General features: G+C 47.7%; 1 protein-coding gene across 6 annotated transcripts in view; it reads left to right on the forward strand.

The window, feature by feature from the left end:
- Positions 1–191: 191 nt before the first annotated feature.
- The window catches only part of RECQL4 (RecQ like helicase 4), a 53027-nt gene continuing 30097 nt past the window's right edge, over positions 192–23121 (forward strand). For 2 of the 6 annotated variants that reach the window (XM_068127988.2, XM_068127990.2), the window contains exons 1-9: positions 192–461; positions 607–640; positions 1011–1087; positions 3047–3181; positions 6478–7493; positions 7951–8035; positions 10100–10232; positions 17489–17620; positions 20545–20673. In XM_068127988.2, coding sequence (XP_067984089.2) covers positions 375–461; positions 607–640; positions 1011–1087; positions 3047–3181; positions 6478–7493; positions 7951–8035; positions 10100–10232; positions 17489–17620; positions 20545–20673 — 1828 coding nt within the window. In that variant the 5' untranslated portion in view covers positions 192–374. The remainder of the gene's footprint in view (positions 462–606; positions 641–1010; positions 1088–3046; positions 3182–6477; positions 7494–7950; positions 8036–10099; positions 10233–17488; positions 17621–20544; positions 20674–23121) is intronic. The other 4 variants (XM_068127989.2, XM_078785010.1, XM_078785011.1 and 1 more) reach the window with 3 other exon arrangements.

The raw sequence follows: 23121 nt of genomic DNA on the forward strand, positions 1-23121 counted from the left end.
GTCGCCTACATCATTTAAATCTCCTCACACACAAGGATAGATGTAAAATTAAAAATTCCATTTTGCTCGCAGGACAAACGCGCCGTCCGAGCAGCGGATCGTCCGGCACGTGCGGTTGGAAACCTCGTGATGCAAGCGCCCGCCTTTGATTGGTTGGGGGCGTTAAAGTGCAATTTCCCGCCAAAAATCTTACCGGAAGAGTTCGTCTCTGCATCGCCTGATCGGCGGGTTATCTGCATAGACCACGTTTACAGGTGACTGGTTCGGTACTTTCGGTTCGGTGACTTGGAAGTAGAAGCCGTGAGCGTGCAGCGCGATTGCGGGGTGCTGATGGACCCCGGCGGGACGCGCACACCTGGGGATGAACAGGAGCGATGATGGATCGGTGTGCGCAGCTCAGGAATCGACTGAAGCAATGGGAAAGTGAATTCGTGCGGAAACATCAGCGAAAGCCGCACAAGGTGAGTGTGCGCTTTGTCTTCACCACTATATATATGTATATATATCACATATGTACACATCATATGTGACGTTTCAGAGTTATTTCATCCCCCTGAGCTGTTATCGTGTAATTGTGACACTCAGAATGTGCCGTTTCGTCCACAGGTCGACATCGATGCGGAGACAACAGGTATCAAAGGTAAAGTTCACCTGGTGTTCGACGTGAACGTTTAATGCAGAAGCTCGGAGTTCCCACACCCATGAAGCACCTGTATCGTCTGCCCAATGGGACCAAAGGAATCCCACCTTGTGGGGTCGGGCACACGAGTTTTCCCCCTTCGCTCACCTCCATCCTCCGCATCCCCTCCTTGCATCGTCACCCATGTTACTCTCCACCCCACCCGACCATGGTCCGACGAATATTGTGATGTTTTACAATGGAGTCTTGGGTTTTACATCGACCCAATCCTTGTGAACATCACCTGGCAGATGTCACGGCGCCATTGCATGTTCCGGTCGGTGGTGGTGTGCTTGAAGGTGCTACGTGTGTGTGTGTGTGTGTCCCACAGATGTGTATAAAGAGTATGCCTCACTCAAAGGGAATGGCAGAAACCGAGTGCAATCTGAGGTCAGTGAGTGGTGCTCGGTAAGCAATCGTCACGTTCACCACCGAAGGTGGACCTTATGTTTTCACCTTTGTCTGTGAGCAGGATCTCTCAAAGAGTTGTGGACGGATTCAGACGAAACTTGGTGGACAGGTTGGGTTTGTGACGCGGACAAATTGCTTCGATTTTAGTGAAGATCTGGATCCAAATACTACAATATTTTAATTTGTAATGCGGGGTATTAATCTGTGGTATTAAGTGGGGGGGGGGGGGGGTATGAAGTGGGGGGGGGGGGGGTATGAAGTGGGGAGGGGGTAGTATTAAGTGGGGGGGGGGGGATGAAGTGGGGGGGGGTATGAAGTGGGGTGGGGGTATGAAGTGGGGAGGGGGGGGTATGAAGTGGGGAGGGGGGGTATGAAGTGGGGAGGGGGGTAGTATTAAGTGGGGGAGGGGGTAGTATTAAGTGGGGGAGGGGGGTATTAAGTGGGGGGGAGATTAAGTGGGGGGGGGGGGTATCAAACGGAGGGGATATCAAGCGGGGGTATTGAACGGGGGTTATTAAGTGGGGGTATTAAGCAGGGGTATTCAACCGGGGGGTATTAAGAAGGGGGTTTGTGGGGGGGGGGGTACCAAGCGGTGGTATTGAGCTGCGGTATTAAGTGGGGGAAGGGGGGAGGGGTATTAAGCTGGGGGGGTATTAAACAGGGAGTATTAAGCTGCGGTATGAAGCAGGGGTATCAAGCGGGGGCTATGACGTGGGGGTTATTAAGCTGCGGTATTAAGTGGGGGAAGGGGGAGGGATATTAAGCTGGGGGGTATTAAACAGGGAGTACTAAGCTGCGGTATGAAGCAGGGGTATCAAGCGGGGGCTATGACGTGGGGGTTATTAAGCTGCGGTTTGAAGCAGGGGTATCAAGTGGGGGCTATGACGTGTGGGTTATTAAGCTGCGGTTTGAAGCAGGGGTATCAAGCGGGGGCTATGACGTGGGGGTTATTAAGCTGCGGTATGAAGCAGGGGTATCAAGTGGGGGCTATGACGTGGGGGTTATTAAGCTGCGGTATGAAGCAGGGGTATCAAGTGGGGGCTATGACGTGGGGGTTATTAAGCTGCGGTATGAAGCAGGGGTATCAAGCGGGGGCTATGACGTGTGGGTTATTAAGCTGCGGTATGAAGCAGGGGTATCAAGTGGGGGCTATGACGTGGGGGTTATTAAGCTGCGGTATGAAGCAGGGGTATCAAGCGGGGGCTATGACGTGTGGGTTATTAAGCTGCGGTATGAAGCAGGGGTATCAAGTGGGGGCTATGACGGGGTTATTAAGCTGCGGTATGAAGCAGGGGTATCAAGTGGGGGCTATGACGTGGGGGTTATTAAGCTGCGGTTTGAAGCTGCATTATTACCTTTCAAAAAGGTGAGGATGGAGTTGGATGAAGCTTTGTGGATATGTTGGGTGTGACGAGGACAAATTGTTTCAATTTTGGTGAAGATCCGGATCCCAGAAAATCTTAATTTTTTAAGTGATTCTTTGCCATTGAGAAGTGGAGTGTAAATCAGTTTTTAGCATGATATTTCAAAAAGTTGCTGACGACCAATGACAAAACTTGGTGGATTATTTGGTTCGGCGACGAGAACAAGCGATTAGATTTTGGTTCAGGGCCGAATCCAGATCCAGTCTATCTGTGGGATACAAAATGTAAACTGTTCAACCTGGTGGAGGTGTGCTCTCTACCAAGTACCGGTTTCGTTTTCATTTGGTTCACAGGGTATTGTTTGGAAACCTTTACATGGCCAAATAAACTCACCTATGGGTTTTAAATGTAGATCGAGGTGTGTTTGAATGATACAAACATGGATGACTGAATGGTTTCTTCGTTACATTGTTTTTATTTTGTGCAGGGACTGTTCATTCCCACATGCCTCCTGCAGAGCGCTTGTATTTGGCCTTCGAACTTAGCTTGGGATGTGTACGTGCTAATGGCTTTTGGCTTTTCACTGTGGCAGAGCGATGAAACCTGGGGACAACATCTCAACCGAGGGTCAAAGGTCATGAAACGAGATTCAGATGCTCGAACCCTGGGCAATCCGACTGCTGTCTGCGGTTTGAAGCTGAAAGCCAAACTGGCTCAGTCGTACAAGGTATGGAATTTTCCTAAAATACAAATTGTTTTTTTTTTGTTTGTTTTTTTGTACACAGGATCGAGGTTCGTGTAAGAGCTAACATTAATGACAAAGAAAACAAACGGACGCATAAGACGTAATAAAGGGAGTGTGAGACAAGATGGGGAGAGAGGGGGAAGCACACAAGTACAACATTTGAGAGCAGCGACATCGGGAGATCTGTGAGAGGGCTTGGGGGAGGAGGCGTTGGGTGGGGGGTGGTGGAGGAATAAAACACATGGACACTGTTCGGACTTCCAGGAAAGAAGTTGTTATTTCAGAAATGTGGATCTGGGGTGAATTAGTGGGGGTAGAAAAGATCAATGTTTTGGATGGGGGAAGATAAGAGATGGTGGTGAACAGCTGTTTTAAAGACCTGGAGGGAGGAGAGGGTGTGCCAATTGTGCCAAGGTTTAAAGGCAAGGTGTGCGAAGGAAGGACTTCGCACGACGGAGGATGCCCAGTCGGCGACTGGCTTTGGAGGCCAGCTTGGAAATGTGGTTTTCCCAGGAAAGATCGTGGCAGATAGTGAGACCCAAAAGCTTGAGCGACGGAACTTCTTGGAGAGGATTGTTGAGAAAGTAGATGGGAGGGTTGTCCAGACGGTCTTTTCGGAGAGACATCGTGAGAGTGTGAGATTTGTCAGGATTGAAAGACATGTTCTACTTGTTTGACCAGTCTTTGATTTCGTCCAGGTCTGCAGATACTGAGGAGGCTGCAGACTGCCGATCTGAGGGATGAGGTATGGAGCAGCAGAGAATGGAGTCATCAGCAAAGAGATAGAGAGGATTTTCCAGAGAGTCGGAGAGATCATTGATGAAGTCCAGAAAAAGCCCAGGGCCCAGCACACTGCCTTGGGGAACTCCAGCCTGAACAGGAAGGGGAGATGAGAGAAATCCATTCAAGGCCACACGTTGTCTATGACCAGAGAGGAAGTGTGCAAGCCATGCGTGGAGATTTCCACGGATACCAAAGGAGGAGGGTTTGGTGAGCAGAGCGGGGTGCCAGACCGAAGACATGTGATATGTCAAGGGAGACAGCTCTTATTTCCTGTTTGACATTGAGGACCTCCATCCATTGTTGAGACAGCAGAAGCAGCATGTCCAGAGTAGAGTGACCTGGTCTGAAACCAAATTGATGATCAGAGATCAAGCCATTGGAGAAGAGGAAGGATTTGATATCTGAAGCAATGATGGATTGCATGACTTTGCTGATAATTGGGAGAAGGCGGATTGGTCTGTCGTTGCTGGGATCTGTTTTTGCACCTTTTTTGTGTAAAGCGGTGATGTTGGCTGATTTCCAAGCTGATGACAGATGACCTTGAGCAAAAGAGAGGGTGAAGAGAACAGAGAGAGGGAGTGAAAGAGCGGCAGAGCAGGATTTTAGGACCTGTGGGCTGATGCCGTCTGGTCGAGTCGAGGATTGACGGAAACTTCTCCACCTTGTCAGGAGAGAAGGACACAGAGTCCAGGAGCAGTTGGGTTCGACTGGGTACGGTGGTTACAGAGAGAGATGGGTTTGGGACACAAGATCTTGAGGCAAACACAGAGTTGAGGCATTCATATTTTTCACGTGCGGAGTCAACTGTGTAGCCATTTGAGCGAAGGGAGGGGATGGAGGGGGGACAAACACCAGAAACGGATTTGACCAGACGCCACCAGGATTTGGAGGAAGGAGACAGGTTTGAGAGTTCATTCTTGAGAGTAGAGAGATAGTGCTTCCTGGCACTCCTGAGGGTAGACACACACACTTGTTCCGAGTTTGGTGAAAGGAAATGAGATTACCTTCCATTGGATTTGCCTTCCAAGAGGCAAAGGCAAGTTGTTTCAGGGCAACTGCCTCACCACAAGATTCCGTGTACCATGGATGGGAGGAAGGGTAAGACAACTGAAGACGAGATGGGATAAATCTGTGCACGAGAGAGAGAGCAATTAAATTATTGTACAACAATTCGTACTGTATTATCCTGTACATTGTGGAATTCTGATAGTTTCTTTGTACAAGCATGTTTTAATTGTTATTGTGTTGTACAAATAGCACAATGGTGTCTCTATCCTGCTTTGTATCAAACTCCATTGGCATAATTATCAATGTCTCACAATTCCACGTATATAGCATCTAAATCTACTTGTACGAGTAACTCCTTTATTAGTTCCCTTCCGGTTCCACCGGAGGGGACTATAGGTTTGCTCTTCATTTGTCCATCCTTCCGTCCCACCTGTGGTTTTTCAGACTTTTTTCCCATACCCTTTAACATATTTAACGGAAACTTGGTACCTGGTTTTATGATGATAACTTACAGAACAAGTTCGAGTTTCAGGTTGTTTCGTCAATTTTTCAGAATTATGCTCTTTTTTTGGAGTTAGAAAATATCCCATCGGTAGGAGACATGTATTGCAAAGCAATTCTCGCTCTTGTTCGGTTTGGCCCAGTTGAAAGTCGACTTTTGAAATCGTGCTCACCACGGTGGATGACGTCACAGCATTCCGGTGAGCGGACCTTCAAGCTGAACCCTCAAAGGATTGTTGTTGTTTTAATTTACCCTTGTCATGCAATTGTTGTATGCAATGCCTAGTGTTGGCTTAGCGGTTAGGGTGCCGGCTTGGGATCCTAGGATCCTGGGTTTGAATCCCGGTCGATCGCTGAATTAACACCAGGGGGGTTGACCCAGCCTGTCATCCTTCCGAGGTCGGCAAATTGAGTACCAGCTTGCTGGGATGAATGATCCCGGTGTGTACCCCGGTTTAGAATAGGTACACCGTATCCCTGCGCATCGTAAGAGGCGACTAAGGGTTGGCGTCAGGAAGGGCATCCGGCCATAAAAACATTGCCTCAAACAGGGAACCATGATTATCACGGGGCCCGCAAGGCTAACCCCTGCTCTAGCGGGGAAAATTGCCTTAAAACGATCATTCATTCATTCATTCATTCATTCATTCATGCAATTGTTTTATGGCTCTCCCATCCTGGCAAATCCAATACCTTCCCATCATCCTCGTTTGAGTGGAATATCTGCTAGTTTTGCAATATCTGAAAGTGATCAAAGTTTGCAAAACACCTCCATCACGTGGCCAGCTGTCCTGTGCTTCAGTTAGCATAGCGACCTGCCTTAAGCAGTCACCTGTCAGAAGGAACGAGTGACCACGTATTAAAGGCAGGTTCAATGCATTAAGTATGTGATTATGAAGAAGAGGTTTCTTAATGGACTTTAATGTGATCCTTTCTGTAGCCAGCACAGCTTTGTTGTATTGATAACTCCAGTTCATCTCCTGCAGGTTCGGTCGATGCGACTATCGACTGTTAGCCCTCGCCCACCCGGAGGGAGCCAGTCTAGGAGCAGTCCTGTTGTTGGGCCTGTTTCAACAGATCATGCTTTGGTAAGCCGGCCTAAGATGAAGGTTGATGAAGGACCCTGTGATGAGGAGCTAGGTGGTCATATGGGGACATCAGTGTGGAGAACTCCACCGACGATACAATGGAAGGCCTTGGACGCAGGTTGGGTGGAACGTTGCAGCAGTGCGGCCGGGATCAAAACGATGACGTCCGATACTGCCACGGGATCTTTAATCGACAAACACCTCGAGTCGGAACCAACATCAGATGGTGACGTGAATCCCTCCTTGACCGCCACGTCAAACAGAGACTCTCTGAAACCTATGAAACCATCAACAGGTGGGTTTGATGCTTGCCTTGTAGAGATAGCCAGGTCACCCTCTAATGCTGCTGATGCTTCACAGTGCGGCCTGGCTGTGCTGGAGGACGTGGAGAGAAATGGTGGAATGAACATTTCTGAACGTAAAACGAAGAGGGCAGCCTCGAGCATTGTGGAACCCACAGAAAGATGTACTGAGCGAACAAGTAAACGTGTGCAGAATCCGTCGGGAGGATTGGAGCGAGTCGTAACCCTGCCGGCCGGTGATGCTGACGACCCGCAGGAGGGAAAGGAACGCATCGGCTCCGGTGACTCGCAAGCAGATGAGCATACAGGCAGAGGCCGGAGATCGGCAGCAAGTGGAAGCTCGAGCCGAAAAAGGAGTCGCTCTGCACAGGAGATGAGCGGGACACGGAAACGATGTCGGAAGGCTGAGAAAAGCACAAGTTCAAAGGGTTGTGGTGTTGAGCGTGATACGTACTCGGGTGCACCTACTGGAGGAACCGATGAAGAAAAAGGAAGAGTTGTGAGAGGGAAAGACCATAAAGGAAGATGTAGCCCGTCATCTGAAAACCTCTTTGGGGAGTTCGAGGATGTGATTGTGAGCAGGACGAAGAAACAAACCGGAGCGAAAATCAGGTTTGTTGTGGGTATTTGTGGCTGTTTTTCTTTTCATCTTGTCTGTCGTGTCTCAATGCCATTGGTCTGCTTGGTTTTCCCCCAACAAATGTATGCACAACAGGAATCCGAGCGGATTTCCTTTCGGATAAAGCAATGGACCTTCTCACGATGTCCCGTATGTCGGTCCCGAATCTTGGTGTTATTTTGTCCTGTCGTACTCGTACATGGGTTGGTGGCAGGGACAAAGCTGTTTGGTGGAAAGACCATTGTGGTTCACCAAACAAGTTTGGCTCTTCCTCGATGTGTCCTTTGTACCTGTATTTCCTTCATTGTACGTGTATGGAATTCGGAGAGCTTCCCCGATCTCTTAGCTCATGACGCATGCAATGTAATTCGTTCGTTATAACCGATGATTCATTCCCTCGGTGACACTGACAGTTTATGCCATCTCTTCCCACTTCGCCCACCTCCTCAGGTCGAGTGGAAACTTTGTTCGTATCAACCTGAAGAAGAAGGTGTTTGTGAAAGGTCGACGCGCCGGCGCCAACCTCCGAAAACAGGTTTTCTTTTTCAACCATTAATTGGATTTGCGGATGTAGTACAAGTACAGCTTGTGTCAAACTTTGGAACCTTCGGGAAGTTCTTTACCAACCTAGTCGCGTTTGTTCCATGCGGTTTGTTGGCGATGGTGAAGGTATGCACGTGACAGTTGGTATCCGCCCATGTACTATTAGTTGAGGAATCGTAACACCCGGTACAGAACCGCTCACAGAACTCGGGTTGGGTGCTGCAAATGAATTGGCTGTCACAGAGCAGAAGGCGTGGCTTGTCCTGATGACCACAACCTAGCTCCAGCAGACATCAACCAGGGTCTTCACAGATGTGACGTATAGTCGTGCTTTGTCCCTCATTTGCTCACTCGACACTGACTGGTTAATCAAAATGTCAGACAAAAGTAGTTAAGGGGATCAGTTTGTGCACCTTTTTAGCAGATGGAAGGTGGAACATGACCAAGCCCAAATGACGAGGTGAAAAGGGCAGAGAGAGGATGTGCAAGACCAGCAGAGCAGGTTTCTAGGCCACGTGGGCTGATGCCGTCCAGTTGCAGAGTCAGAGTAAACAGTTGAAAGAACCTTCTGCACCTTCTCTGGTGCAAAAGATAGAGTCCATGAACGGTTGCGTACGACAGTGAGGGATTGGGAACACAAGATTTGGAAGCAAACACAGAATTTCAGCCTTCTCACGAGCAGAGTCGGCTGTGGTGCCATTTGAGGTGAAGGAAGGGATGGAAGGGGAGCAAACACCAGAGACGGACTCGAATTAATTAATTAATCAGTCATTGTCTACTGATGTCCTTGTAATTTATGTAAAACGGCGCTGATGTGTACCTGCACCTTTTGGTTTATGTATGAGATCCATAAACCTTGCATCAATAAAATAATTATACATAAATGAAAATACAAATATATGTATTGTTACAGACGCGGTTTTAGATGTTAGTTTACCGAGCGGTTTGGTATTACCGCGTCCGCACAGTTTACCCGATTCCACTCGAACGTTGACTAAGTCGCGCTATGCTAAATCAATGAAGGAAAGGACACAACGGCTGGGATGAATGCAACGACACAAGGGGTACAGTTCTCAAGACCTCCGGAGGAGGATATAATATTGGTGATGCAGAAACGGGTAGATTACACGGTAAGAGGTAAAGCACAGAAAGATGGGCACTTAGACACAATCTTATCTTATCCCCGACAGACCACAGACAAACGGGACAAGACTGACTTACACGGGGATTGATGTCAGGGAAGGACAGGCAGTCGATAGCTCAAGGTGCACCTTGGCTCAGGGACAGGATACAGCTCGGTCCAGTCCAGAGATGCGGGGAGGTATCGCAGCGCTCGGTTGGTGGCGTCTCTCTTCCTTGCAGTCCAGCGCGCATCTGACGTCACCTCCCCCTTTCTGCGCATGCTCAGCGGGGAGTGACACGCCCTCGGCTCGTTAGCTCCGCCCCAGATGGAATCGGTCCGCCGCTCCTATTGGGTGCGGGGGGGTTACCGGGCTCCGCCCTTGACGAGGAGCTGACAGCGAGCCCCTGCGTGGTAACCCCGTCGGAGCACATGTTCAATGGCGGCTAACCAAGCCGGAGTGAGGACGCGCACTCCCCGCGCCGCCGCCGCTGTTGTTGTTGTTGGTGTTGTTGTTCCATGAGGAAGAGATGCGGGGAGGTATTGGGAGGTCCTAAACTTACTAATGGTGCCATACAATCACATTCTGGTGCAACGAAGAGTCAGAATTAATGGAAACGAGTCCTTAACTGACATAGACTAAGAATAACTAGCAAGATGTCCGAAAGTTGTCTACGTGAGATGCGGTGGACCTGGATGCGACATTTAATGGGGGAAATAGGGGAAGGTCGGGTCTACAGAGTGCTGTTTACAGAAAATGGGACTAGGGAATGGGGGATTGGGGATAGTTGGGAAGTATTGGGGAAATAGGGGAATATTTACAAGCGGATATGGATGGAGGCCAAATCCCATATCCGCAACAGTATGTACAAACTCCTCCAAAAGTTTGGAAGGAAACAAGTGGAAATGCAAAGGACACTTTTTCTGCTTACACAGGTGTGGAAACAGAAGTGGAAGAAGAAGCAGGGAGGTGGTGGTGGTGGTGGGTATGGAGGAAGTTGGCGCAGCCAGGAGGATGATGTATGCTTCAAATGTGGCACGAAGGGTCACTGGGCGAGCAAGTGTCCTGGTGAGTGCACCTGTAACTTGCTTGGACCTTTTTTGAACGTGAAGTTATTAGCTTTTGTATTTTGTTATTTTGTCCTTCGGGAAGTAACCGGGTGTTGGGCTAGCGGCTAGGGTGCCGGCTTAGGATCCTTGGATCCTGGGTTCGAATCCCGGTCAATCGCTGAATTAACGCCAGGGGGGTTGACTCAGCCTGTCATCCTTCCGAGGTCGGCTAATTGAGTACCAGTTCACTGGTAATTCCCTGTTTGTCGTTAAAGGCGGCAAAAAGGGTTGGCGTCAGGAAGGGCATCCGGCCGTAAAACATTGCTTCAAAAAGGGGACCAAAAAACAACAACAACCATGGTTCCCGAAAAAGGCCAACCCCCGCTTTGTGGGGAAAAATGGCCTCTAAAGGTGGTTTTTTTTTGTCCCCCGCCCCTCCGACAATGTCGGAGATGGGGGACATTCAAATTGGTTCCATCCGACCGACCGATATTCTGTCCATGTACGTTTGTGTACGCGATATTTCAAAAAGTGTTGAACATTTAGCTTTTGTATTACAAATATCTATTCCTCATGACGTTATCTCAACCTGATTGGATCACAGCGGTGATTGGCTGAATTCTGCTGCCCTGGGCAACCATCCCCGTAACTTAGCATGTGTACGCAGAAACAGTATTTCAAAAACCATTCAAGATTGAGCTTTCATGTTACACTGTTACAGAGATCTATTCCTCATCTATATATTAAAGTAGCGGCAGTTTTGTGTCCGTTCCTTCACGCTATGTCATTATGTCTATGAAGTCATTACAGCGTACGATGGCTGACTCCACCGGCCGCCATTTAAATGTATATGCCGTTCAGGCTGAACACGTCGTCAAAGTGGTCAAACCTGTCATATATCACAATCGCCATGTTCTACCTTTACGTTTTTCATTCAGTGTGAAACACAAACAAACCAATTGTTAAAATGACCATCAAATATCGAAAGCAAAGGTGTTACGACCCTTCCAACGACACGGTACTTATAGGCCTTCGGCTTCATGCCTGACCTTCAGGCTGCTTTGGACAAATTAGCCCAGGTTTCTTAATGGAGTAGTATCATTTTAGTAATAATAATAATAACGCTCACAATAATATAGTAAATATAACCGTAACACTTTAATCCCAATGTCGTGAATGCAAAGTTAATAGATTGAAGTGGTGTATTGTTCATGAATCAATGATAAGCGGTGCACGGTCCTGATAACCACAGGAGTAAGGAATTAGTCTTGGTTTTTTTTATAGCAATATCGTTTTCTTAATAATGATAACGTAACGTTAATATTGTAGTAAATCTAATCGTAATACTAATCCCTTCGTAGTGACTTCAAAGTTCCTGGAGGTTAAAATATATCATATACCGCAATTGCCATGCTCCACCTTTGCATTTTTCATTCAGTGTGAAACACAAACAAAGCGATTGTTAAAATCATATGCGCCATGGATCTGCATATGTCATGCATACGTGTCATGGGTCTGCATACGTGTCATGGGTCTGCATACGTGTCATGGGTCTGCATACGTGTCATGGGTCTGCATACGTGTCGTGGCTCTTCATACGTGTCACGGCTCTTCATGCGTGTCGTGGCTCTTCATACGTGTCGTGGCTCTGCATGCGTGTCGTGGCTCTGCATGCGTGTCGTGGCTCTGCATGCGTGTCGTGGCTCTGCATGCGTGTCGTGGCTCTGCATGCGTGTCGTGGCTCTGCATGCGTGTCGTGGTTCTGCATGCGTGTCGTGGTTCTGCATGCGTGTCGTGGCTCTGCATGCGTGTCGTGGCTCTGCATGCGTGTCGTGGCTCTGCATGCGTGTCGTGGTTCTGCATGCGTGTCGTGGTTCTGCATGCGTGTCGTGGTTCTGCATACGTGTCATGGTTCTGCATGCGTGTCGTGGTTCTGCATACGTGTCGTGGTTCTGCATACGTGTCGTGGTTCTGCATACGTGTCGTGGTTCTGCATACGTGTCGTGGTTCTGCATACGTGTCGTGGTTCTTTCAACGACACAGTATGTATAGGCCAATGATACTGTACTAACTAATGTTTATTATTAAAGGGGTGTATTATTTCAGAACCCACGACGTTATCTCCCATGGCCAACAAGGACTTTTATCATTACAACAACAACAACAGGCATTTTAAGGCCATTTTCCCTGATAGAGCAGGGGTTAGCCTTTTATCATTGAAGATAATAAATCGTACCGCAATGACGTATTAATACTATACTAATTGCCTATACACTGCCCAAACAAAGGGAGGGTTTACTGTGGAACTCTGTTCCACAGGTCCCTGCTCATGTAATGTAAAGACGGCACTTCGGTATTTTCTGTGAAGTTCATAGGAGAGAACAGCGATGGGAAAATTCCAATAATGGACGCTATTTCCGTATTTACCGACGTACACAGACTTTCTGGTGCCTGGTGGATATATGATCACTTTGATCACGGTAATGTGCTTGCAAGCTTTTGTACTCGGCCAACCTCTCCAAAATACCTCATGAAAACTACAATGGGAGTAATTCACATAATCATGGTCATACGTAAGCATCGCACCCCATCCGGATGAAATGGGTTAAGAAATGAATCAGCATATCGGAATAGCACCTCAATTCCACTATAATCACGGCATGTTTTTCTGACAACGAAAATACGGAAACTTCAGCATGGGTCGTTACAAACAGGGAAAAATAATTTCCCTGCTATATGGAAGGAGTTTCACCCAGGTGAATGTAAAGTGTTTTTGCCAATCTTTAGTTGGTTTTTCCATACAAATTTTTACCTCCGCCACCAAAGGTGGATATGGAGTTTATGTTTTCACCCCTGTCTGTCTGTCTGTCTGTCTGTCTGTTTGTTTGTGAACAAGATATCTCAAAAAGTTGTGGACGGATTCAGACGAAATTTGGCAGAGATGTAGAGTATGCGACAAGGACGAAATAGATTTTGATTCGGATCCGGATTCAGATCCGGCTACTATAATTTTTTAAGTGATTCTTCACCATAGGGGGATCGGGCCAACAACTATACATAGCAGGATATCTCAAAAAGTTATCGATCGATTTGGACGAAACTTGATGGACAGGTTGGGTGTGTGACAAGGAAGAATCGATTCAATTTTGGTGAAGATCCGGATCCGGCTGGTAGAAGTTTTAAAGTGATTCTTCACCATTGGGAGAAAGGGCCAAAAACGATACAAAGCAGGATATCGCAAAAAGTTGTGGACGGATGATTTTGATTAAATGTGATTCTGTATTGTGATTTTCTGATCTACTTTGGGATACAAAACGTAAACTGTTCACCTGGCGGAGGTATGCTCTCTACTGAGTGTGGTTCTAGTCGTGAATAAAATTATATTGAAGGTGGCAGCTGATAGTGGCCACACAGGGAACCTAAGATGGAGGTTTTGGTGGCCAGTGGCACCCAGACCACCGCTTATTTCGAACCCTGCTTGTACTTGCTTTCCTGTATTTTTTAGTATTATTTTTCCTTGTTAAATTGTATCATTTGTGATTTATTAAGAATTCACGTATGGAGTATTGGAGTGCTTTTCCGTATCTCCTGTAGTTTACTTAATTATAATGGAAAATAGTTGACGAGTTTAAGTTGTATCAATTTAAGTCGTGTTTGCAGGAACGTAACCCCGACCTTTTTTTTTTTTTTTTTTTTTTTTTTTTTTTTTGTATACAATATCGAGGCTCGTGAAAGAGCGAACATTAATCACACAGAAAGACAAACCGACACATAAAACATATAACATAGGGAGCGGTAGACAAGATGGGGAGAGAGGGGGAAGGACACAAACACAACATTTGAGAGCAGGGACCGAGAGACATGGAGACATCTGAGAGAGGGCGAGGGTTTTGGGGGGGGGGGGCGTGGGAAGGGGGCAGTGGGAGAGGTATAAAACATATGGACACTGCCAGGACTTCCAGGAAAGAAGTTGGAATTTCAAACAAGGTGGATCTGGGGTGAATTAGCGGGGGTAGAAAAGATCAAGGTTTTGGATGGGGGAAGATAAGAGATGGTGGTGAACAGCTGTTTTAAAGACCTGGAGGGAGGAGTGGGATTGAAGGGAGTGAGGGAGTTTGTTCCAGAGGCGGGAGGAATGAAAGAGTGAAGGTGAGCGGAGAGCCGAGATTTCGGCAGTTTAACCATCAGAGGGTTGCTGGCAGATCTTGTGCGACCTGTAGGAATATTTGGGGGACAGAGCACAGAGAGAGCTGGGGGTGCAAGGCCGGAGAGGAGTCGGTAGAAGACAGAAAGACCACCTACCTGCCTGCGGTGAGTGAGTGAAAGGCCCTCAGAGATAGCTTCATCGCGGGAGATTCCAATAATTCTGAAAGCTTTGGTTTCAACAGCGTGAAGCCGAGCTAGGTGTGAGGCAGGAGCACCGGCCCATAGGGGAGAACAGTATTCCATTGAGCTGCGGATGAAAGCCTTGTATGTGGTGAGGAGCTCAGGTGTGCCGAGGAAGGACTTCGCACGACGGAGGATGCCCAGTCGGCGACTGGCTTTGGAGGCCAGCTTGGAAATGTGGTTTTCCCAAGAAAGATCATGGCAGATAGTGAGACCCAAAATCTTGAGCGACAGAACTTCTTGGAGAGGATTGTTGAGAAAGTAGATGGGAGGGTTGTCCAGATCATTTCCACATGGTCAATGATTTTTAGTCATGGGCGTGTGCGGTTCGGTAAATAACGACGTATGCCATGTACGTGTGCATGTGCAGCGCTCATGGTCGAAGAACCACCTTTAGAGGCCATTTTCCCCCGCAGAGCATGGGTTGGCCTTTTTCGGGCACCGTGGTCCCCTTTTTGAAGCGATGTTTTATGGCCGGATGCCCTTCCTGCCGCCAACCCTGTTAGTCGCCTCCTGCGACACACAGTGAATTACCAGTGAACTGGTGCTCAATTTGCCGACCTCAGAAGGATGACAGGCTGAGTCGACCCCCCCTGGCGATAATTCAGCGATCGACCGGGATTCGAACCCAGGATCCTAGGATCCCAAGCCGGCACCCTAACCGCTAAGCCAACACCAGGCTGGGTCGCAAATCGTTCTTTATTTTCCATGGCTAGTCTGAGTGGGGTGACTGCAAGCTCAACATTAACAATCCCAACATTAATAATCCCAACATTAATAATATACCAGTAAGTCTTTAAAAGCTTCTTACACGATTGCGCTGACGGCCGATCACCAGGCCGGCATATCGGCCGCACATGTGTGGTTTCAATTCATTCTTGATGGCCACAAATATTTCAAAAGTGATCTCGTTCAGATTGAAGCATTTTGGGAATTCGACCACGGAAAGAAGCGCTGTTTGTTTAAAATGTAGCATAAAATATCTGGTGGCTCTTCGACGACATGTAACTTCATTCATCACCTGAAAACTCACCTGGAGAAGTAAATTTATTTTCCCATTCTTATTAAAAAGTAAAGGCCCACCTAGACCTGCTGAGCCTCCTCACTATACCGTGAAAGAGGCAAACAAGAAAATGGCCAGCTCCAGCTCGAAGAATGTGTGAAAACTCTTACGTCCAGAGCTGTGACGAAATTGGTTGCAAATTTATAAAATATGAAGAGTTCAGAAATGATCTTTTCACACATCCTTGCATAGGATAAGCTGAAGAATTCATTATAATAAATAATACAAATAACTAATCTATATAGTATGTAATTAGAAGTGTTTGTGCATTTTAGACTAGACGGATTTATGGAAAAAGGCCATGTATAAGCCTCTCGGTGCATTTTTCGGTAAAAGTTGGGAAACTCACTTTTTAACATAATTAAGGTTTGCTGAATTCGATTAACCCGGTTTAGGGTTAACGATTAATTAATCGATTAACCCGATTCACTTAGGCCCAGTGAATGATTCACCGCAGTCTGCGCTGCGTTATGTTTACGTGAGAAAATGTTCACATCGACTTTGACTTTCAACTCAAAATTAACATTGAATATTCACGTCACAAGTCGGTTTCTTTTTATTCGAAAGACTTTATTTGTACAGTTTTCATTTTTTGTTTACAACAACAACAACACAACAACAACATGCATTTTAAAGGCCATTTTCCCTACTAGAGCGGGGGTTAGCCTTGCGGTCACTATGACAATCTTCTCCATTTTGCCCTATTTTCTGCATCTCTCCTTGTTAACCCCCTTGCCCGCATTTCTTCTTCCACCATCTTTAGCCAAGTCTTTCTCAGTCTTCCCCGTCCTCTACTTCCTTCTACATTCATTTCCATCACTCTTCTCAACCAGTCACTTTCATCCTTCCTCAACACATGAGCAAACCATCTCAACCTGTTCCTCTTCACAGCATCAATCACAGGCTCTATTCCCATCATCTTTCGCAATTCATCATTTGTCTTCCTCTCTCTCAACGATACTCCGCACATCCGTCGAACCATTCGCATTTCCACCCTTTCCAACCTTCGTTGCTGCTCTACGTTCATTACCCATGTCTCGCTCCCATAAATCATAACACTTCTCACACATGCAGCATACACCTTTCCCTTCAGCTTCAACGACACTCCCCTCCTCGTCAGCACGCCACTCAGTTCCCGAAACTTCTTCCATGCACATCTCACTCTAGCAACCGTTGCAGAGTCTGATCCACCTTCTCCATTCAGCGTGTCTCCGAGGTAGCAAAATGTTTTCACACTTTCCAGCTTCACGCCGTCTCCAAGATCTAACTCAACATTTCCTCCATCTGCAGCTCCCTCTGTGCACACCTTACATTTGAATGTAGCTGCCACACTGGTAAATGACCCTCTCAAACCACTACATTTTTGATGAACCCACTCGGCACACATTGTACATTGAATGGAGTTCACACATATGGGACTTGGCGGGAAGCCCGAGCACAAAGTCTAACTTCGTCTATCTTCACACATTAATTTCATGAAAATCATGAATGAACGTCACAACTTACTTCCTTGTCTCGTCCTTTCACATCCTTGTCTCGAGCGATTGATGCATTTATGGTGACACAGTTGGGAATTTTGCGACCAGAGCAGTAAAATGAGGTTCAAATTAATCAGTCAGGTAAGTACAGCAAGCAAACCGAAATATATCTGACAGACGTGGGCCTCCCAAGATGGCGGCTGCACTTGGTGGTGACAAATTTGCTCTGCTCATAATCTTTCCAGTCTTGTATACAGTTTAATGCCCCAGCCCTCCTTCCAGGAAGTGCTCTTGAAAAGTACTTGATGTAGCACTCAATGTTATTCTTGCGTTTCTCGTATCTTTCAGGTTCGTTTCCCTCACTTGCAGCTCCTGCTTTGCCAGAGGAGGAAAATGATGAAGAAGAAGAAAAGGAAGAGGCCCTTCCTACTTTGGATCAGATGGCAGAACAAGCACTCCAATCCAGCAACCCTTCAATGGGTCAGTCAGAGCTAATTATCACTTCAATATTTATTTCTATCTATTTCAGGAAAGGTTTTTGTGGCTTGAGGAAAGGTTTTAAGACCCCAAACTGAACTCTTTTTTTATTGTACAGTACCAGCAAATACCTACCGTCGCTTTGCTGATGGGAATATTAGGGGGAGGAGTAGAGTGGTGAGAGAGGGACAGAGAGAGGTCACAAGGTGGCATTTGCAGTTTCACCACATGTGCCCATCCACAAACCTTCCTGGGAGTTCCCTGAATCCACCGTTGTTGGTTTCATTGAAATCCGTTAATCTGTTCTCAAGTTATAGCCAAACAAACAAACAAACAGACAGGCAGTACTCCTTTTGTAACACAGAAGACTAGCACATTAACAGTAGGGTGATTGCGTCATCCCCCCCCCCCCACCGCTCCTCCCTCCTCCTCCTCCCCCTCTTCCCATCTCTCCCCCACCCCCCCCCCCCAATATTACAATGACACACACACAGGGGGAGGAGGTGGCGGCTGTATGGGGGAGGAGGCGGCGGCTGTATGGGGGGGGAGGAGGCGGCGGCTGTATGGGGGAGGAGGAGGAGGAGGCTGTATGGGGGAGGGGGAGGAGGAGGAGGCTGTATGGGGGAGGGGGAGGAGGAGGCTGTATGGGGGGGGGGGAGGAGGAGGAGGAGGAGGCTGTATGGGGGGGGGGGGGAGGAGGAGGAGGAGGAGGCTGTATGGGGGGGGAGGTGGGAGGCTGGAGGTGGAGGAGGGACGCTGGAGGTGGAGGGACGCTGGAGGTGGAGGAGGGAGGCTGGACGGTGGGGGAGGGAGGCTGTAGGTGGGGGAGTGAGGCTGTACGGTGGGGGAGAGAGGCTGTACGGTGGGGGAGAGAGGCTGTACGGTGGGGGAGTGAGGCTGTACGGTGGGGGAGTGAGGCTGTACGGTGGGGGAGTGAGGCTGTACGGTGGGGGAGTGAGGCTGTACGGTGGGGGAGTAAGGCTGTACGGTGGGGGAGTGAGGCTGTACGGTGGGGGAGTGAGGCTGTACGGTGGGGGAGTGAGGCTGTACGGTGGGGGAGTGAGGCTGTACGGTGGGGGTATGGGGGAGGGGGAGAGGAAGTCGATACTCACTTAATACTCACAGCAGGCATGGCTTAGTACAGGGAAAGAGTAGTGGAAGGGACTGTCTCGGACGGACACATTCACTCTTTTACGGCCTGATTATAGTATTGAATATATTGCATGTCTCTATATGTGTTTCGATGAGGATGTAAATTAAATGGAACACGTGTAAAAAAAGCAAAAAAAAAGCTGTTCTTCTGTCTTCTACCGACTCCTCTCCGGCCTTGCTCCCCCAGCTCTGTCCCCCAAATACTCCTACAGGTCGCACAAGATCTGCCTGCAACCCTCTTCTGGTGAAACTGCCAAAATCAAGACTCTGTTCACCTTCACTCCTTCATTCCTCTTTTCTCCCACCTCTGGAACAAACTCCCTCACTCTCTTCAATCCAACTCCTCCCTCCAGGTTTTTAAAACGGCTGTTCACCACCATCTCTTATCTTGCCCCATCCAAAACCTTGATCTTTTCTACCCCCATTAATTCACCCCAGATCCACTTTTCTGAAACACCGACTTCTTTCCTGGAAGTCTTAGCAGTGTCCATGTGTTTTATACCTCTCTCCTCCCCCCAAGCCCTCTCCCTCCCACAGATCTCCCGATGTCCCTGCTCTCTACTGTTGTTCTTGTGTGCTTCCCTTTCTCTCCCCATCTTGTCTCCCGATCCCTTTAGCATATGTTTTATGTGTCAGTTTGTCTTTTTGTGATTAATGTTCGCTCTTACACGAGCCTCGATCTTGTATGCAAAAAAAAACAAAAAACATTATTTACAGCATGTAGTTGTAATTGTTGTTAGTCATCATGGCTGTGGTTGTTGTTTGTGTGCTCTTTCCGTTTCCATCACACTATGTTGCACGGTCAAATTCGAATAATTGTACCTTGTCAAGAAGCGCAGTTCCTCACAGACGACTTCTTGCCAATGTAGCAGCATATGGTATATAGACAGGAAGTTACTCAGATGGATTACAGCATTCATGACAGGGAGACAATAGAGAGTGACCATCAATGGGACAAGTTCAAGTTGGACTCAAATGAGGAGCGGCATTCCCCAAGGGAGCATCCTTGGACCTCTGCTTTTTATCATGTTACTCAATGATCTGCCAGATATCCTTGAAAACTGCATCTCCATATTTGCTAATGACCGAGGCTTTCACCAACACATTTCATCAACAATCCTGACAGCCAAACAAAAAGGCCGTAAACATCACTACATTTAAAAACGGGCTGTATAATGTCTGGTCGCAATTTAGAATCCAGCCCGCTAGGCCGTAGCTCATGCGCGGTCAAAAGTTAACACAGTAGTACAGACCGGGATATTACAGGATACCACCTACCTTCCCGCAAGCTGATATGTGATGACAGGCTTATCTTTAGTCAGCCCAACTTCACCTTGCAGGGATCTTTGCCGCCATTTTGATTCGGCCTACTCAAAAAGCCTTGCCTTGGAAACACGATCTACTCTCACAGACCAATTAAAGTATATAATTGAAATATGATTTTGGATTGGAGGATCGGTTCCCGTGGCCTCGATAGGTATTAAAATCTGGAGTGAAATCTGAAAATGTTATTAGCATATATGAGTATTTATTTGAGGAAGGCTATGCGGCCTAACAGTGGGATACAAAATTCAGCCTGGCAGAGGTATGCGTTCTTCTGAGTGCGGTCCTATTTATTTACATAAACATACCTTGAGATCTTGTGATGCTGTTGTCCTACATTTACATGCTTTACGAACCCTAGAGATGGTGAAAATACTGTACATGTTAAATTGCACAATGTCTGTTTGTAATCCTCTAGGAAAGCGACTTGAAAGTGATCTGTCTCTCCACAGATGTGCAGGAAGGTGGAGGTGATCCACATCGACCTTGGCAAGTGGCGATACCTGCTCCACCCTCCCCACCTCGTCCACCCACTCAGTGCTCACCGTACTACTCACTGGGTAGCGACGGCTCACTCAGAGGTAGAGAAACGGTACCCAGTCGGTGTTATGTTCTTGTGGAGTTTGTACCTCTCGTACAAACGGCCGTACAACAGCAAAGGTTTTGTTCGCTGTCGAGCGGCGTTAGGGGTCAATTCGATGCTAAACCGAATGAGTTTGGAGGGAATGAACCAGCCTAGTCGAGCTTTGGCCAAAGAGGAAAGTCATTTCTTGGGTGTGAGGAAAAAGCACACAAATGAGGTAAACTCTGAGAACCTACGCGTGGACAGGTATCGGATTAGCATGAACGTACTGTTAATTCTAAACATATTGTCATGCGACTCCCCCTCGGTTAAGACCGGGGAAATCACGGATAGCAATCGAGCTTACTTGAGGTGTTCGGGTCAATGGCGGATTTCCTATACACGCGTGGGAGGCAGAAAGAAAGAAAGAAGAAGCGGCGAGATTTACCTCACGGTCCGCATGTGCCAGCGTCTTCACCTTGTGGAAATTAACTCACACGAACATGGAATTTAGAATAGAAAATAAAATAATAAAAGGGTTTATTTACAATAACTATCGGGACAAGGAAATGCAACGATAAAAACTAAACCTAGGTTGGGATCCCACTCAGACTTCAACAACAGGACACAGGAAGAATGAATAAAAGAAAACGTTGCATTTGCGTAGTGTGGCTTATCTGTCTGGATGTCAGGAATCGTTCGGCCGTTCAGGCTCCGTTGTTGGTGCGAAGCAGGCCTCCCCGCACCCCCCCCCCCTGTTCACCAGGCCTCGATGTGTCCTTGTTGCGCTCCGTCACGCTTCAGCGGCGAGCCTCGCCCGCCCGCTCGTCGTTCGCACGCAAACGCAGGGAAGGAGAATAGTCAGTGCTGCGTCTCTCCACCGTCTTTTGAACTCCTCCTTCCTCCACCAAAGTCCGAAGGCAAGAGAAGGTCCAGCACAAAGGGAAGAGGAGAAATGCCGCTGAGCGAGAGGTTTTACTCGCCGTCTCGTGACGTCGGCTCTCTTCCCCTCCAACCAGCGCGTCGCCCCTTGACCTCTCGAATGTTCCGATCGCGTCCGTCCCCCTCTCATTGGCCGAGCGCTTTTTCCCTTCGTGTCATGCCATTGGTCGGTGCCCAATCAGTGTGTCGCTCCTTCCACCAATCATGGGGAAGCTTTCTGCCCCTCCCCTGACCCATCACACGTCCTTCCCTACTCTCCAATCAGCGACATGCTCTGACTCGCCCCTCCCCCCCATCAATCAAGAGTCCTTCTGGGCGTGGCAATTGCCTGCCTGGTCGATGTGTTTGCCATGGCGCCGTAGTGCGTGGTTGCTTCCTGTTGGTTCTTCTGGTCAGTCATTGTGAGAGGGGAGTATTTATTAATGTGTGCGCTAATGGGGTTAACTAATGTATGTGATGTATTGCCCTAAGGGGCACCGGAATGATCACAGAGGGGACGACACACCGGGGAATTAGCATAAACCCTAGAACTACTTAACATGCCCCGCCCCTCGTGGCGGGGACACAGATACGCAGCTTACCCCGACAACCCGCCTAGACAGAACTTATTACAGGTGAGGATTCCCTATCACGACAGTCGAAACACCTATCTATGCAGATCTACCTGGATCTATATATCCCCCTAACCCACCGACATAACAATATTTACTCAAGTCGAAAAAACACGCTCGAGCATATATCCAGTTGCATGTTTGCCTTGGCTACGAGGCTCTAGATTTGATCTCCAATTAATCTGCACTGGTTTACAAGAATGACCTGTGAGGTGGAACACTCGAGGATTGCTCTGATGACGAAACTCAAAAACGTCACAGGTGATCCTCGATCCATAAACACTCGGAGGTGAAACGTTTTGGGTCTTGGTAGGGCCTAGTCCGGAGATTACAACCGGCGAGAGAGGTGACCCTTTATGGCCACGCACGGACTTTGTGTTGATCACGTGTGTGGTTGACCACCTTGTCTTTTGAAAACTCGTCACCAAGAGAGTCAGACTGTGAGGTTGACATAGTTAAATTAAAAACCATAGATTGTCGATGTGCAGATAAAGTGAAAACGACGAACACTTCTTCCTGCAGGTGGACATTGCGGGGTGAGGTGGCACTGAATGCCAATGGTGGAGTTCACCAAACAGGCCTCAACCACTTGATGACGTCACAAAAGAGTTGTTTACAGTTCATTTGTATGCCAATGATCTACGTATGGCGTTTAACTTCAATGACCCATGGTTGGCTATAGCTACGGTCCACCTTGTGTTTGCATAAACCTTCATGTGATGTAAGACTAGCACACGTGTGAGGATATCGGGTTGTTGTGGTTTCTACCTCCGCCACCAAAGGTTTTCACCCCTGTCTGTTTGTCTGTCTGTTTGTCTGTGAACAAAATATCTCAAAGTTGTGGACGGATTTGGACGAAGTTTGGCAGAGATGTAGCGTATGTGACAAGGACAAAATGATTAGATTTTGGTGAA

Source organism: Myxine glutinosa, chromosome 9, assembly GCF_964187855.1.
Source record: "Myxine glutinosa chromosome 9, kmMyxGlut1.1, whole genome shotgun sequence".
NCBI classification, from domain to species: domain Eukaryota; kingdom Metazoa; phylum Chordata; class Myxini; order Myxiniformes; family Myxinidae; genus Myxine; species Myxine glutinosa.